The 16,155-nt window shown below is 55.5% G+C and overlaps 5 protein-coding genes across 5 annotated transcripts; 4 read left to right on the top strand and 1 right to left on the bottom strand.

The window, feature by feature from the left end:
* Window positions 1-132: 132 nt before the first annotated feature.
* KRP23_5028 (Calpain-type cysteine protease ADL1) lies at window positions 133-8,094 on the top strand (the record flags this gene model as incomplete). Its single annotated transcript, XM_067890052.1, has 1 exon — window positions 133-8,094. One exon carries the CDS (start codon window positions 133-135, stop codon window positions 8,092-8,094), a length of 7,962 nt encoding a protein of 2,653 aa, XP_067746631.1.
* Window positions 8,095-8,222: 128 nt separating this feature from the next.
* Window positions 8,223-8,945, top strand: KRP23_5027 (putative RNA-binding protein Luc7-like 2; the record flags this gene model as incomplete). The annotated part of the gene is made up of 1 exon (XM_067890051.1): window positions 8,223-8,945. The coding sequence occupies one exon, from the start codon at window positions 8,223-8,225 to the stop codon at window positions 8,943-8,945; it is 723 nt and encodes a 240-aa protein (XP_067746630.1).
* A 197-nt stretch (window positions 8,946-9,142) lies between these two features.
* KRP23_5026 (uncharacterized protein) lies at window positions 9,143-11,086 on the bottom strand (the record flags this gene model as incomplete). Its single annotated transcript, XM_067890050.1, has 1 exon — window positions 9,143-11,086. One exon carries the CDS (start codon window positions 11,084-11,086, stop codon window positions 9,143-9,145), a length of 1,944 nt encoding a protein of 647 aa, XP_067746629.1.
* A 2,271-nt stretch (window positions 11,087-13,357) lies between these two features.
* On the top strand, window positions 13,358-14,743 carry KRP23_5025 (Pregnancy-associated glycoprotein 2; the record flags this gene model as incomplete). The annotated part of the gene is made up of 5 exons (XM_067890049.1): window positions 13,358-13,505; window positions 13,573-13,802; window positions 13,878-14,112; window positions 14,178-14,523; window positions 14,587-14,743. 5 exons carry the CDS (start codon window positions 13,358-13,360, stop codon window positions 14,741-14,743), a joined length of 1,116 nt encoding a protein of 371 aa, XP_067746628.1.
* Window positions 14,744-14,835: 92 nt separating this feature from the next.
* KRP23_5024 (uncharacterized protein) lies at window positions 14,836-16,153 on the top strand (the record flags this gene model as incomplete). Its single annotated transcript, XM_067890048.1, has 4 exons — window positions 14,836-14,997; window positions 15,067-15,330; window positions 15,393-15,979; window positions 16,066-16,153. The coding sequence occupies 4 exons, from the start codon at window positions 14,836-14,838 to the stop codon at window positions 16,151-16,153; spliced, it is 1,101 nt and encodes a 366-aa protein (XP_067746627.1).
* Window positions 16,154-16,155: the final 2 nt, after the last annotated feature.

Genomic DNA, 16,155 nt, shown 5'->3' with positions numbered 1-16,155 from the left:
GTCCATTCGTCGGCCAGCATTGGTCACAACAGCAAGCGGACTTCCGTTACGTTGGAGGAGGCTCTGGCTCCGAAACGGGCCGCGACCCTCTCACTCGTCATCCATGCCAGCCTTGCGCCGCCGTACCATCAAATGACTCGGTGGAATGTGCAAAATGCCGGCATCGTCGGTGTCCTGTTGCAGCTCCTGGCGCTTTCACAGGTGATAGCACAGACGACAGAGTCGCTCGGCTACCCAGATCCACGCTACTCGACCACCCAAACGTTGGCAGCATTTTCCTGCACGGGAGGAGCCCGTAATTGCCCCGATGGCGGACAATACGCCGCTGCTGGTGGGAACCTCACGTTGACCGTCGTGGAAATGCGGCACCTGCCTAATCTGGATGGGTTTGGGCTCGCTGGCCTCGAGACCGACGCCTACGTCGAGGCAAGCATCGGTGACAACGTACGCACGTCGGGTATCGTGTGGAACTCGCTTAATCCGAAGTGGCCTCCATGTGCTGAGCCTGGATGCACCGGGGAGGACGACCTTGCACGAGATCTCAACTTCGGCTTCCGGCCTGCTGGAACGGAGATCGTCGTGCGCATTTGGGACAAGGACAGCGGCTTCGAGTTCGGCGACGACCTCGTGGCTCAGGTTATGCTCAACGCCATCTACTGCTCGGCGTATTCTGCTGTGAAGCAAAAGGTGCCTTCGAACGATACGTCCACATGGCAGATCCCCGAGCAACCGATGTGCGTCGAAGAGCTCTGGGTCCCTTTGAGTGAGAGTGGCGATTGCTCCGACGAGACTTCTTCGACGCCATGCATGAGGATTCGCATGACGGCTGTACCGTTCCAGACGAGAGCGGAGGAGGTTTTCGTGTCGGGTGCCTTGGTCAACGAAGGAATGGGCGGCTACTTCCCCGATGAGGCTTCGTGGCTCTACGGAAGAGTGTATTCCAGCTCAGAGACGCGGTTGCTGAGCTACTACCGAATGGCGGACTCGCAGGGTGGACTGCTGATCCGCTCATCGAGTACTTCCAACAACGACAAAGGCAACATTTCGATGATCAGTTCCTATGGGTATGCTCCATACGCGCGCGTGACTTTCAACTTTGCAGCTCAGCTTTTCGTGTTCCGTCGCGTAGACGACGAGGCTTCATCGCCTGAATGGCTGAACACGACCTTCGGCTGGGTCGATACGCGAGAGTACGCGCAGTTGATGGACGTAGCTGGAGACTTTAAGGCAGTGGCGCAGAATTTCACTCCGCACGCCATCAACAAGTACGGAGACGCCGAAGGACGAGGACTTGTCACGGGGGCCAATGTGCGGCTCAACTATACGGACACCACGCTAAGCATGTACTTCATTATCGCTGTCCCGCACGAGTCGCTGGACGTCGTGCCTGCTGTCTACTCAAAGGAGTTTTCACGCGGGATTTTCCTCGAGATAGGGTGTCAATATTGGCTCACCTTGGTGTTCCTGGTGACTCTTGTCTTGCGGTATCTACAACGGATGCATTGGCGAATTGAGCGCGTGCAGTCGTTCCTGGCTGAGAAAGTTGTGAATCACAATGGCCAGCTCTCGGCTGCTCCAGGCGCACCGGCCAACAGGAAAGACAACCCCAGTCCAGTTGGAGTAAAATCAAAGGATAAAGCGCCTGTAAAGGCAAAAGCGAAGAAGCCCGACATTGTGGCGCAGCTTTTCTTCTGCTACGGCGACGGCGTCAACAACGAGCAGTTCCGACGAAACTTGTTCTACGCAACCTGTGCGCTGTATATTGTGATTGCATCCCCCGTGCTAATCCTGCTATCGTGGGGAGTGACATCTGTATGTCTGGTGACGCCCCCAGCGTTCGGCTTCGGACTCATTTTCCTGGGTATTGGTGCCCTCGGAGGCATTTACGCGGCCGCAGTTTGGGTGCGCACAGGGTGGCGCATGACGGCACGAACACTGCATCTGTTCGCTGCGGCATTCTTCGGTGCGTTCGTATTCCTCTTCTCGTCCACGTTTGCAGACCCCAAGGTGTATGTGGGCGGCGAAGACCTCGATTTCTTTTCGCTCTCGTCCATTTTCCTCACGCTCAACATGATGCCGATCATTTGGCTCGCTTTCACCAACGACTCCAAGCTCTCCAAGTCTCTCAAGCAAGTGATCGCTGTCGTAGGAGCTTCCAAGAAGGTCACTACGCTGAAAAGCAAATTCAAGAACCTCGGTACTCTTGGGCTCAAGCTGGCCTCTGCAAAAGGCGAAGCTCACTCCGAAGACCAGCAACAAGGATCTGCTGCGGCCTCGAAGGCCAAGCGAAAACGGAAGGAATCTGCGTTCGCTGCAATCCTAGGCGAACACTACACGGTGGAGCAGTCGTTGCCAGGATTGGAGTACGCTGACATCCTCAAAAGCGCGTTTGTGACACCTGCCTCTACTCGGCAGCGCTTGAATCGTCGGTACTATTGGAGTGCTTTGGCCACGCTCTTAGTCTACTGCGTCGTGGCGAGCACGTGGACGGAGTACGGAACTCAGGCCCTTGGGATCTCTATCACACTGATTCTAGTGGACTTGTGCGTGTACATGCTGCATCGTGGCAAGAATGCCAATAACTGGTCTGCTGGCTACGTGGTGTTCCTCCTCAGCTGCGTTCGAGTGTGCCTCGCCGTCACATGCGGAACCTACTGGATCCTTGGCCATGCCTTTCTGTACATGGTCTTCGGCACTGCTCTCTGTCGAGAAATCATCGGCAGAAACCTGCCCCGCATGAACAAGCAGGAAGCTGGTGGTGTCACGTTCTTCGGCCATGATCCGCAGCGAGAGCGGCAGCAGCAACTCGATGTGGGGACGACGCCTGAATTCGTTCTCGGGTTTTTGTCATTTTTCTACCTCTTCCTGCTACTTGGAGTAGCTTTCGGCTCCGACGCGAACCAGACTGTGCGAGTTCCCGTGCTGGGCCAAGAGTGGCCATTGTGGATATTTGGCGTACTCGCCTTCATTGTCGTGCTGTTTGTTGGTCTGTCGCTCGCCACCTCGAGAGCATTCTTTCTCCAGAAAGAGCAGCTCCTCTCGGACTATGCTATGCATGTTTATCTGTTCGTGAGGCCGCTGCGACTACCTTTCATGCTGGCGGCTGCGTCGGAAGTGCTCGTCATCTGCTCTGGACTGTTCGTATACGCATCGACAAAGTCGACCTTCATCCTCGTGTCATCGGTGTTCGCGCCGCTGATTCTCATGCTCTCGCTTGCAGTACACGTGCAGTGGCAAAAGAACGACTACCGTCTTGTAGTTTGGCCCCCTGAAGACGACGAAGAAGACGTTCTCGATGATGATGACGACGGTGGGTTTCTCGACGCTGAAGCTGCACTGGAGAAGGAAGCCGAGCTCATGCGCGAGACATTCGTGCTTCCACCTCTGAAGGGCAAAGGAAACAACCACGTCTATGATAGTGCCGATGAGAGTTTCAAGATGCCGACATTACCGTCAAAGAGTTTACTGGGGCTCGTTGGGAGCAAGACAGCGGGGATTACAAGTCCAACCAAGAAACTAGGCCTCACGCTTCCGGGTCGAAGCAGAACAGCCGCCAGTCAGGGAGGTGACAGCAAAACTACCATCACAAGCTTGGCAAAACCTGCCCCGGATCTCCCTGTCATTTCCGAGAAAGCGACGGGCAACCTGCAGGTGACTACGACACTAGCAATGATGCCAGCAAAGCCCCCACGTTTTGCGTTGTTGCGAAATCTCATGGCAGGAGAAATTGGCTGGCGAGCTTTGCTCTCTCGTAAAACTTGGCTGAAGAAGTATCGCGAGGAGGACAATCTCTCACCGACGGCCAAACCGCTACTGAATCGCAATGGTGGGGCCAACACCGCCCTGGACGATGGCGATGAGGCTGAAAAACCGCTACTGGATGATAATGCCACTAGCTTGGCTGTCTTGGCTCGACGCAAGACGATGGCTCTGGGTGGAGAGGGCGATATAGACTTCGGCAAGATGAATATGTACCAGGCATACAAACAAGGCTTCTTGCTGCCACAAGATCACATGACTCTCGGCTGCTTCGTCGGGCTATTGTTTCTAATCCTGCTCTATGGTATGGTTCTCACTGCTACCGAGAACCCTGCGTGGCTGGGTCAGCTCGTCTGGACAGGGAGCTATGTGCTCATCTTCACGCTGTTTCCGACCATCAAATACTTCCAGACGGCCACCTTCACACCCGACATGAAGTATGCGCTTGGAGGGAGCGGCGTGCTGGCCTGGATCACTGGGTTCGTGTTGTTCTTTGCTGTGCTCAAGGCTAACGTGAACCAAGTCGAATCACTCGCCATTCTCTCGATCCTGGTGTTCTACCCGACCTTCCTGCTGTTTGCAGTCACACTCTGTCGATGGCAGGACGAGAACTGGGTCATTACTCGTCCAATACGCCGTATTGGCGGAGCTTGCGTGGTTGCTGTCGCGTTTTGGATTTTCGAGGTGTACGTGTTCATCAGCGTGGCGTTTGGCGGGGTGCTCTCCTTTTTGCTGGCGCTGTTTATCTTCCTCACGTATTATCTCGTGAAATGGGTCGAGAACGACCGCTATCTCGCCCCCGTCTACCAGCGGCAAGCGAGTTTCATCGTTTTAGCTGCCACAGTCGCTGCCATTATTGCCGCTCTGGCCACAGGAATGAGCTTCTTCTCGTGTCTCTCCATTGTATTCGTCGTACTGCTTCTCAAGAACTCACTGCAGTTTGTTGCTGGCTGGATTGTGGCCAAGAGCTCAGCCGATGAATCCGTCTTCTACTCGCCGTACCTGTTTCCTGTTTTCTCGTACAATGCCTTCACCAACAACGTCGTGGACGAGACGCACAACGTCATGCCGCTCTACATGGTCTTTCTATTGGCGTTTTTGTGGGGGGTGGCGGGCGTCATGTTCTTCGACCCGCTCGGTTTCGGCGTGGGTCTCTGCAGTCTCGTGTTGCTGGCTTTTGCTGGCGTCACGGCCCATTTGTGCGCCGTCACCCCTGTACAAATGGGAATTGCGGCCAAGTACGTGAATGAAATGATACTCAAAGACGCCAGCGAAGCTGCCCAGGCTGTTTCAAACCGCCGGCGCCAGCCTTTCACTCTCGAGTCACCCGAATTTGTGGAGCAAGAACGTCGAGAAAAGAAAGCCGAGCTCGAGTTCCAGGCCATTGCGTATGGTGGAGGTGCCGCTAGTGCGTTTGCAAGTCGGAAAAAGGGAACAAAAGCAGCAGAGCCGAAGGCTGAGGATCAAGTTGCAAAGGTGGAGCCTCGACATACAAGCGGTGACATCGCGCTCGATATCGAGGATGTGGACCGTCAATGCCGATACATCACTACTATCCACGGGCTAGAAGTGGCTCGACCGGATGGGCTTCTATCGTGGCAAGAAGTGAGGTACGATATTTTCCAGCGTGGAGTGGGGCCCTTCGGGTTCTTGTACGCGTTCACAGTTCCTCCACGCCTACTTCGGTTCATACGATGGAAGTACTGCCCATCGACGCTCAGGTGGTGCAAGAAATCTAAGGCTAATGCTCAAGATGGGTCAACTCTAGACGCTGAGATGCAAGCAGATCTCCTCGAACGAGGAGGTAGCAGCGACCTCACAGTTTTCCAGCCAAATCGCCGAATTGATACGACACCAGCATCTCCGTCACGAGACGTAGTGGAGCTGCTGTTGGAGCTACCTCAGTTAGACGCAGCTTTGGACCGTGAGTTCTACGAGGAAACTCGGTGTGTGATCCACTTGCAGCTGTTGATGCTGACAGCGTCCGATGCACGCCTGAGCCGGGAGAAGATTTTGTTCCAGAAGTTCTTACGAGAGAACCGCTTCAAGCTCATGTCTAACGGAATCAGTCCTCCGGCCAATGTGTTCCGCACGAGTTCTTTTGCGTCCATCGACATCCCGTTGGTGGCCGTTTGGCTGCTCTCACTCACTCCAGACGCCCGTGCTAGGTTCCACGCGCTGAAGGCCGCGTTCAACGAAGAAATGGAGCGGACAGACACAATTGTAGATGCTGAGGACCGTGCGGCCCTTGTAGCGCAAAAGGAGTTGCGTGAATACTGGGCACCACGAGAAGCCGAACAGTGCCGTCAACGCATGCAGGAGTTTTTAGCTCGCCGTCTGCGTCGCGAGAGCGAAGGCATATTAACCCAGGAGGAGGAAAGCAGACCAGGTTACGATGAGGGTCTTGAGAACGCGCGCGAAGCACTGTTGGAGATCGAGTCGGGATACTCGTGCGTATCGGGCGAATTCGGTCGGTCCCTGCAGTACGTGGATCGGGAGTTCCCTCCAGACACGACGTCGCTTGCTGGGTGTTCACAGGAAGCGGAGATCGCGCCGACGTGGAAGGTGTCGTCCGCTATCAACATTGCTTCAGGCCTGTTTGATGGTGGCACAGATCCGGACGATGTGCGCGTGGGTCGTCTGGATGATGCGTGGTTGCTGAGTGCATTGAGCATTATGGCGGCTTCAGGTGGCGTTGACGATGGGAAAGTGGATTTGCTCATCGACCGGTTGTTTGTTACCAAGCAAACTTCACTCACTGGTGCCTACGCGTTGAGGCTCTACCAAAACTGTCAATGGGAGACCGTTATCGTTGACGACTACTTCCCGGTACTCTACGACTCTGCTGAGCGTGAAGCTGCTGGGATGGACGCTGATGGTGACGCAGAGCTTTCGGTGAGCGCTGGGGCAGCATTTGCGCACAGCCGTGACTTCGAGGAGCTGTGGGTGCCGCTGGTTGAGAAGGCGTTCGCCAAGTACTACGGCGGGTATGCCGCACTGCAAGGCGGCTACGTGCACCATGCACTGCGAGTACTCTCAGGGTGCGAGTGCGAAGAAGTGTTCTTGGCGCCAGCAGCTCGAGGGGCTTTGAAGAAGACGCTGTGGCAACAATTGAAGTTGTTTCGCAAGAACCGCTTCTTGCTCGGTGCTGCCTCGCTACCCAGCGAGCACGCAGATCCAGCACTACGCGCATCCGGCTTGGTGTTCGATGCCTGCTATGTGATCTACGACGTGCGAGATGTAGACGGCGCTCAGCTCTTGCAACTGCGAAATCCACCAGGAGACCACCAGGAATGGAAAGGCGACTGGAGCGATGCCTCGCGGCTGTGGACACGCCGCCTGCGAAAGCGTTTGGATGTTCGGAAGGGCAGCGACACTGGGGACGATAACACGTTCTGGATGAGCTTCGATGACTTCTGCCACGCCTTCCGCGCGTTGTACGTGTGCCGCTACTACGACCCGGACAAATGGTCCGTTAAGACGATCGACGCGCGCTTTTCACGCGAAGACGCCACTGCTAGCGGGCTTCCGACGCGGCATAACCCCGGGTGTACAGGCCTCGACAACAACCCGCACTTTTCGCTGCGTGTATCGCGCCCCACAGAGGTCATCGTCACCGTGACGCAGGTGGACTCGCATGGTATGGCTCCGGTGACGGTGCTACCTATTGCAGTTTACATCGTGGCGCACAAGGACCAGAAGGACCGCGCAAGGCGAGTCACCACTCTCAACCAAGACAACGTAGCAGCTCACAGTGGCGTTCCCGGCCGCAGTCGCGAAGTCCGAGTACAATGCGAGCTGGCAGCACGCACGTACACTCTGCTGATAGCCGCCTACGTGAGCGGCATGGAGGGTCCATTCCGCGTATGCGTGCAGAGCAACTACCCCGTGGAGCTCCAGCAGATATGGCCAGCAGCCTGGAAGACAGGCAAAGGCATGATATCAGTGATGCCCCAGACCACTCTCGTCGAGAGAATGGCCGGCAAGGTGAAGCAGACCGTGACCGAGTCCGCCGCCGGTGCCAAGATCTTGGCCAAGACGCACGAGCTCGCGGACAAACTTGCAGCTGGTGCAGCCATCGTCGACAACGCCATGCGCGACGAAGAGAGCGTCTTGGAGGAGCAGCTCGCCAAGCAGCAGGAGGAGGAAGTGCAAGAGGCCAAGCGCCAAGAGGCCCGGCTCACAGGCAAAAAGGCCAAGAAAAACAAGACAGCCGACCCCGATGCGCCGCAGCCCAACCCGTGGATAGAGCAATGGGACGATGGCGCCGGCAAACCCTTCTACTTCAACAAGCAGACTGGTCTGTCGTCCTGGGAGAAACCCACTGACTTTTAGGTAAACGTGTAACATGGCTACATCAACTTCAACTTGAAGTAAATGGCTACATGTACATGTCACTATTACGAGTGCGGTGATGTCACTTTTTCGATTCCACATTGTGCCTGCATACATTTCGCAAGATCATGGACGAGCAGCGCGCGCTCCTCGACCGCCTAATGGGCTTCAACCGGGACGGGGACCGGCCCGACGACGCTGCCATCGACTTCGAGCACGCTAAGGTTTGTAAACCCTGGCTGTGCGGTCTGTGTCCGCGCGAATTGTTCCAGAACACGCGGCTGGACGTGGGCGCCTGCGAGCTGCTGCACATTCCGCATTTGCGCGCCGCCTACGAGCAGAGCTCGCGCAGCTTCGGCTACGAGCGAGATTTGGCCAATGAGCTGTCAAGGCTGCTGGACGACGTGGAGAAGAAGATCGCCCGCGGCCAGAAGCGTTTGCACGAGGACACGCAGGACGCGCAGGACGCTGACAGCCTCAAGCGCAGGGATGTGCAGGACGTCAACCAGAAGCTGCGCGTGTGTGACGTGTGCGGCGCCTTCCTCAGCATCTTCGACAGTGACAGGCGCCTGGCCGACCATTTCGGCGGCAAAGTGCACATGGGCTACGTGCAGATCCGGCAGAAGCTCACGGAGTTGCACAAGAGGAAGGAAGAGAAGAAGGAGATGAAGGAGAAGAAGGAGGAACCATCGAGGAGAGAACGCAGTGTAGGGCGCAGTCGAGAGCGATCAAGAGACAGAGAGCGATCGAGAAGTCGGAGACGGAGCAGTCGACACCGGACAAGACGCTCGTCGAGCTCCAGTCGCAGTCGCAGTCGCGATCGAAAGCGCAGTCGCAGACGTCTACACTAGAAGTGGCGTGGTGAACTTTTAACGCGAAAGACTCGGTCATTCTCTCAAGAACCAGGTATGGATGTCTGCGCTCGCGACTGCGCAGACTTATATATCATCACTCATTAACCTCACTCTCGTTCTCTTTGCGCCGCTCGGATCGCTCACTTATCCGGGGAAGAACGCGTACATTCCATGCGCTTGGCTGCTTGTTGATCTCAATCACGCTGCCGGTTCTCCGCAACTTGGTTGGGTAACGTACTGACGCCGCTTGTGCTGCTGTCGGGGCTACTGCCGCTGCCGCTGCTGCTCGCGGTCGTGCTGTCATTGCAGCAGAAACTGTGTTTCCCGTTGCGAGCTGCCTCCTTGCGCAACTTGACTTCCAGGATGCTCTCCATGACCTTCAGGTGCTTCTCCTGTAGCTCGATGATTCGCCCAATTGCATTGCCATGCTGCACGCGCAAGTCCGTCATCACAGAGGTGAGCCCCGCTAGCGTGTCCTTCGTGTCTGACGTTTTTTTCTCATACAGATTCGCGATCTGCTTGGATGTGGCATCCGTGAGTCTTTCAATGGCGTTGATGAGCGAAGCGTCATGAACGACGACCACCGGCTTAAAGGCATCTTCACTGGAGCCGGAGTCATCCGGGGTCGTGGAATCAGCCTCTGCCTCCTTGCTTGCCTCTCGAGTTGTTTGCTTGACCGACGACGAACCACTGCGGTGGTGCGATTTGCGATGGGATATTGCATTGCCCGAGCCACCACTTGTGGTGCCAGAGGAAGTGTACACGTCACGAAGCGTGCCCCAGTACTCTTTGTAGCCAGCACTGCGGCGGTCGAAGGTTTCTGAGTGCCGCATATTGTACGCATCTGCATGGCGCATGTTGCTGGCGTGGTACTCAGCGTTAAGCGACCGAAGCTTCTTGGCTACCCTCTCGCTGTTGTTGCTGCCGAGGTCTCCCGTTTCCGTTCTGGCCAGCGTTTTCGCTGCACGTAGTTCCCCGCTAGTGTACGAGGCCGGCCCTTGCTGGCGTCGTCGAGGGGCTGCATTCAGAGCGCGACTTACGTCGTCATGCATGTGCCGCCAGCGCGCTGAGCTATCGGCCTGCTGTTCCATCGCCATATCATGCTCGCTGGGTACTGTCTTCTTCGCGTTGTTTCCAGGACCAGGCACCATGAACGAATTCCTCTCGTACGCGTGCCCAGTCGCACGTCTTGCTACCTCCGACTCTGCCAGAAGCTGCATTGAAGACCCGGGTGATCCTGCCCGAAACACGCGACGCCTCTGTGTCGGTGCACCATCGGGCGCCGTCGATGCGGGACGTTTGCCGGCAGTGTTTTTAACCAGTCCGCTGTCATGCGTTCTACTGTCCCTGGGCATGATTGCTGCCGTTATAGATTCCGGAGCGGCACTTACTGGCCGCTCGGTCACACTATTCCGGGTCGGTACTTGCAATGCCTTGTGTCCAGCGTCCTTGGTCTCTTCCAGGCCATGTTGCTGCTGCTGCTGTTGCAGAACCTCAGCCTCACTTTGCGATTGCAGCGTTGCCTGTTGCAAAGAGTGGTGCTGCATCTGTCGCTGGGTGCGAGGAGCTGGAGCTGGAGCCTGCCCCTGGCGAGGTGGTGTTTTCGTTAAAGTCTGGGCCTGCGTTGATAATGCTGGTATCGATTGGCTTTGGCCCTGAGTCTGCGGGTCCTGCGACTGCCCTGTCCTTTGATTCTGCGTTTGCTGCTCCTCTGGCTGCTTCCTCTGGGCTTGCTGCATCTGCTGTGGTTCCTGCATCGATTGCTGTGACCGAGGGGTCTGTCCTGGCTGCGTTTGTTGTTGTTGTTGTTGCTGTTGCGCTTGTGTATCTGTTGTCCGTTGTTCTTGTGCCTGCTGCGCCTGCGTGTCTGTTGTCTGTTGTCTTTCTGTTTGCTGCGTCTTGGCCTGCTGCAGGCGCTTCTGCATGCGGTGCGAGTTGGTGCGCTCCTTGTGCACGTCCCAGGCGCGCGTGCGGAAATTGGAGTTCATGATGACGGGCTTGGGCTTCTTTCCGCCGTGCACGGCGTAGTGCACGTGGCAGATCTTGCACAGCACGAAGCGGCCCTCGTCGTCCACGCTCAGCACGTCCGGGTCCGAGAGGATGCTGGGCGGCCACCAATTAGCTTTGCGCTTGGGCATGGCTGTTGACACCCTACTGCTCTCTCTTAAACGTTCCGTCTCGCGTCTGTTTAGCTCGCCTAATCAGTCTGCGCTCTCGTTGTCCAAAGCTCTTCTGTGCGCTTCGGGCGTGTTCGTCGCGAGCGTGCAGTTTCCTAGCGACGGCGCGCGTCACAAGACACCAGAGGGAGAATTGTAGTTAGTGTTCCGTTATGTTACAAAGGGGGCGAACGGTCCAAGAATCGCTCGACGTCGCCTTCCTTCCCTCCTGTCTAACAGCTGCAAGCAGCGCAAGAGAGGCAATGGACGACGAAGAAGCGGCCCGTTGGGTGGAAGGCTCCGCTGTCGCCGCCGTCCGTTTCGTCGCGCCCGCGACAACGCCAGAAGATTGGCGGGCGAGCTAGACAAGACGACGGCACAGACGGCAGCATGTGACGTGTGGAAGGCACTTACTTGCTATCGACGCTTCCTGGCGAGACCTGTGCGCTTGATGCTGGATATCTGTAAATGGGCTTGCACTTGCTTTTTGTATTGTTGCGTTGTGTGTGTCTTTCGTTGCGTTTTTCTTTGGTTGGGGACTACTGGAAAGCATACTATACGGTTAGCAAGGTTCACTCGTATACAAGGGTGTTATAAAAAGATGCAAGGTTCTGATGCTTATCCCTAATAAAATGTGCCATATCGTTATAGCCAAGTATCAACCATTGAAGGTACTCGATTTCAAAGATGAAAGATGAAACTGCAATTTTAGGGTCGGTTGGCGTGGTCGGTCGGCTAATATATAGGCGTTTGTATATTCGAAGTTTCGCAGAAGACGGAGCTTCAGAAAACGTTTTCAAATCGTACGCATTATGACAAAATCAGAAAAAATCTCCGAACGTCGAGAAACAGCTACAGCAACGTGATCGACGACAGGGGCATTTGCTTCCTGACTAAAATCTCGCACGAAGGTTCTGCACAAGTATGCAGTCAGTCACCACAGGAACGAACTGGTCTGGTCATTAGTGGTGACCCTTGCTTTCGCGCTCGCATGGCGAAGAATCTGACTTTGGGCGCTATGAGATGTTCGAAGATGGCTTTGGATGGAAGAAGGAGAATCCTACAAGACTCGGAGCTACATGTACAGTACGATTTCTTTCATTCTACAACACGCACGAGCAAAGGTCGAAGTGGCTTAAGGCAGCATGAGAACCTGTTTAGATTGACGAGCTTGCATGACTCTGTTGATTGGTCCGAAAGCTTTTTGCAGCACAGAAATTCTCGACGATGACGAAAGCGACAATGTTAGCGTTTCTCGTTGCTGTGCTGGTCAGGGGGAAAGTACACGCCACTAAGGCCTCTACCAACGCTGACCGGGGCCATCCGCGAACTACGCGCTGCTCTTCATCCGATCCGATGCCTTCGATCGCAGGTTTCGTTGGCTTCTGATCTGTTATCGCGCTGGGTATCGCGATACCGCCAAGAAGGCAACACCGGGACCTGCGAAGACTAAGTGCAGGTGCAATGCCTCTCACTTCGCTTGTCGGGACAGGCCCCTCGTGGTTTCCCGTCCTCTGTCCTGTTCCTTCACAATCCCCCTGTTGTTACGGTCGGATTTAGACATTTTTGCCCTAAAAAGGGGCGGCAGCACGAACTGTTGTCGAAGCAAAAGTCAAGCTCAGGCGCTATGCGCGTTTTGCCTGCGCATTGGCATGGCGGCAAGATCGGTCATCTCTTGCCGTCTTGCCGTCTTGCCGTCTTGCCCATGTCCTTGTCCCCCACCTATTTTTGCGGGAAGCGCGCCATGGTGCCGGTGTTGTCGCTGTGACCGTAGCCCCTCGTTTTCGGCGAGCCGAACTGTCAAATAGGCTAGCTTGGCCAGTATCGAGTGCTCTTCCCCACCACCAAACCGCGTCAGTAGATTCATTTCGTGTATTGGTATTTGGCCATCATCGTGTGTCAGCTCGTCACCTTTCACTACTGTCCCGCTGCAATCTTCGAGTGACCTCACACTGTAGTCGACTCGAAAACGTCAAGCCCGCATCCGAGCATGAGACGTAAGCTGGGACTTGGCCCAATAGCGCCAAGCTACGGAGACCTCATTACCCTTCTTTTGGTGCCTTCTGCGTAAAATGCTGAGAGCCGCAGGCCAGTGACCTTTCATGATAAACACACTCAACAGATATGCAGTGGTGTGAATGTGCGGCCTTGCTCGTGTACTTGTTGATCGCTGTGTGCGCCGCCAGATGCAGCGCGGTGGTTCGTATCCCGCTGTCTATGCGTCGACGAGGCATTTCGCCGCAAGCCGCTGCGATGCAAGAACTCTCGACACCAACGCACTCCGTTTCGATCCATGCCAAGATATCGCAGGTGCCGTTGCACAACTTCGAGAACGACCAATACGTTGGGCTTGTGACTGTCGGGACTCCCCCGCAGTCTTTTCGAGTGCTTTTTGACACAGGTATCATCCGACAGCGATAATTCTCGGGAGCGTCGAGTGCTCATTAGGTCATGTGCTGCTTGTTTAGGATCCAGTGATGCGTGGTTGCCCGATCAATCATGCTCGACGTGTGGAGACCACGCTCGGTTTGTTCGGCATCAGTCGAGTTCGTTTCAACCGACCACGGAAACTTTCCGAGGGATCTACGGCAGTGGAGACTCGTACGGACTCGTTGGAATAGACGGCTTTACAATCGGGAACTACTCGGTCCCGGAACTAGCCTTCGCCGTGCTCACTGAAGAGACGGGTGACATTCCTGTATGCATGTATCTTCGTTGGTGCAGCTCAGTAGTAGAATGCAAAAGATGACAGTGTTAACGCGGTTGTTTGTAGGCGCTTGCAAATGACGGAGTGATTGGACTGGCGTTCGCAGGCATGAGCAAGGTCGCGCACCCGACCATCTTGGATATCGTGTCCAATTCCAACCCCGACCTCATGCCCGTGTTTGCTTTTCACCTCACGGATGAGACTGAGGAAGAAGCCTCGGAATTCCACTTTGGGGGGTATGATCTCTCTGTTGCTGGCGAAGGAGCTGCGCTGGCCAAGTTTCCCATCCTGACCCTACCAAGTGAGTGCTTTCATAGATTGGCTCTCTTGGTTTGATGTCTGAGGTGCGTGTTGTGTTCATTGTAGCCGCCACGGAGCCGACTTATTGGACTCTCGCAGTAAGCGACTTCCACGTCGTCCGCCAGGGCAAGAGCTCCAACTTGTGCGAGCCACTCTGCTACGCCATCCTTGACACTGGCACCTCGTTCATCTACGTACCTCCGCAGCTATACGACTCCGTCATTGCTGAGGTGACTGCTGGCAAGTCGTGCGATCTGGACCAACTCATTTGCGAGAACGTTGGGTACGAGTCTTTCCCGACCCTCTCATTCTCGTTCGGGTCGTCCAATGACGGCAACTTCTTCCACTTGGGACCTCAAAGTTATCTCGACTGCGGCCAAGACTCATGCTACATCGAACTACTCAACCATGCGTAAGTAAAACTCCACCCGAAAAAAGTGTCTTCCTGCATCTAATTACCGCTTTGATGATGCAGGAGTCTGGGGGACGATTTGTACTGGTGGGTGCTCGGCGACAACTTCCTCCATGAATACTACACCGTTTTCGACTTCCAAAAGTTGCAAGTCGGCATTGCATGCGGTGGGTCGTCGCCTAGGTGCTCTATCGGCGAGTACAAGATGCCTTCAACTTGAAGCCATCGTAGAGTCCCATGATTGGTCAATCAAACGTCTTGCATTTTGTATCGAATGTCAAGTTTGTCCTGCACATCTGTGAATTTGCGACGATGGACAAGACCGAGTGTGCACTGTGTCACCGCCGCCGTGACGGCGACGTCTTCTCGTGCTCGAGCTGCACGTCCGCCATGCTGCAGCAGCGTCGCACCATGCTATCCGCGCTGCAGGCGGACGTGGCGGTGCTGCGCAAAAAGACTGAGTTCGCCCTGAACGTGCGTCTCTTTCCTGCGAAAACAATATGACAATAAACGCCGCTAATGTTAAATTGCTACTTCTTTCAGACGAAGAGCGCGCTGGTGCACGCGGAGCTGCGGCTGGACAGGTGCATGAAGCAGGTGGAACTATTGGCTGATAAGGTCATGAAGACACGCGAGCAGCTCTGCTCCGAGCGCATCACAGTCGTGGAACGCACGTCCAAGCTCGAAGAGCGCACGGAGCGGGCGGAAGAAGCTCAGCACAAGTTGCAGAACGAGAATCAGCAAGTCGCGAGTCTCCATGCCCCGGTGCTCGAGTGTCTGGACTACCAAGTCCAATGGGCGGACGAGGTGCAAGCTGCTGTTGAAATTTGTGGTGAAAACCTTTGGTGACTGACGTTGTTCTGGGCCAGAATGCTGCAAAAGTGAGAGGGGATAGACTACGGGAACTGTTCGCGTTGTTTGGGTTGACTCCGGAAGAGGAGGGTGGTGTGGAGGAGGATCCGCTGAGTGGTCTTCCTGATGAGCGGGAAGGCGCCTCGGAGGAGCAGGAGAGGAGGAAAGCACGAGCAAATGCCCCTGTGTTTTTTAGGACAATTGTGGGACTGCCGCTCCCAAAGGCGGGGAAGTACGAGAGCGTACCACCTGAAGTAGTTTCTGCGGCGCTGGGCAAGGTGATTCATCTGCTGCACTGCCTTGTGAAGTACCTGAAGATCACGTACCCACATCCGATGGAGTTCAACGGATCGTTTTCAACGATCGGAAATACAAGTGAAGGGGCCGGATGCCACACGCTTTATCCAGACGGTAGTGTTGGATTCGACCGTGGGGTGAGCATGCTCCACGAGAACGTGGCGTTCTTGTGTGTCTGTCAAGGTGTGTCGAGCAGTGACGTCCACCCCACCGATTTGCTCGGAAACCTGCTGCAAGTGTACAAGTCTTCACGGCTTGGAACGCTGTGCGATAAGCAAGAGGCGATCGAGCTGGACCCAAACCAATCGTACGTGGCGGGCTGGGTGTGTAAATGTGCTAGGATCATCATCACGCTAACACTTGTCCGCTTGTGTCGGAATTTGCTGACACCAGCGCCAACCCAGACAGTGCGTCGATGTCAGCGCTGGAAAACTCGCAGACACTTGCTGGGAGCACCGAGATCTTGCCTCACTACTCGTGAAG

Source organism: Phytophthora ramorum (genome assembly GCF_020800215.1).
Source record: "Phytophthora ramorum isolate Pr-102 chromosome Unknown Phyram_PR-102_s0004, whole genome shotgun sequence".
In the NCBI taxonomy this organism is placed as follows: Eukaryota; Oomycota; class Peronosporomycetes; order Peronosporales; family Peronosporaceae; genus Phytophthora; species Phytophthora ramorum.
This window is presented reverse-complemented; position numbering and strand designations above follow the sequence as displayed.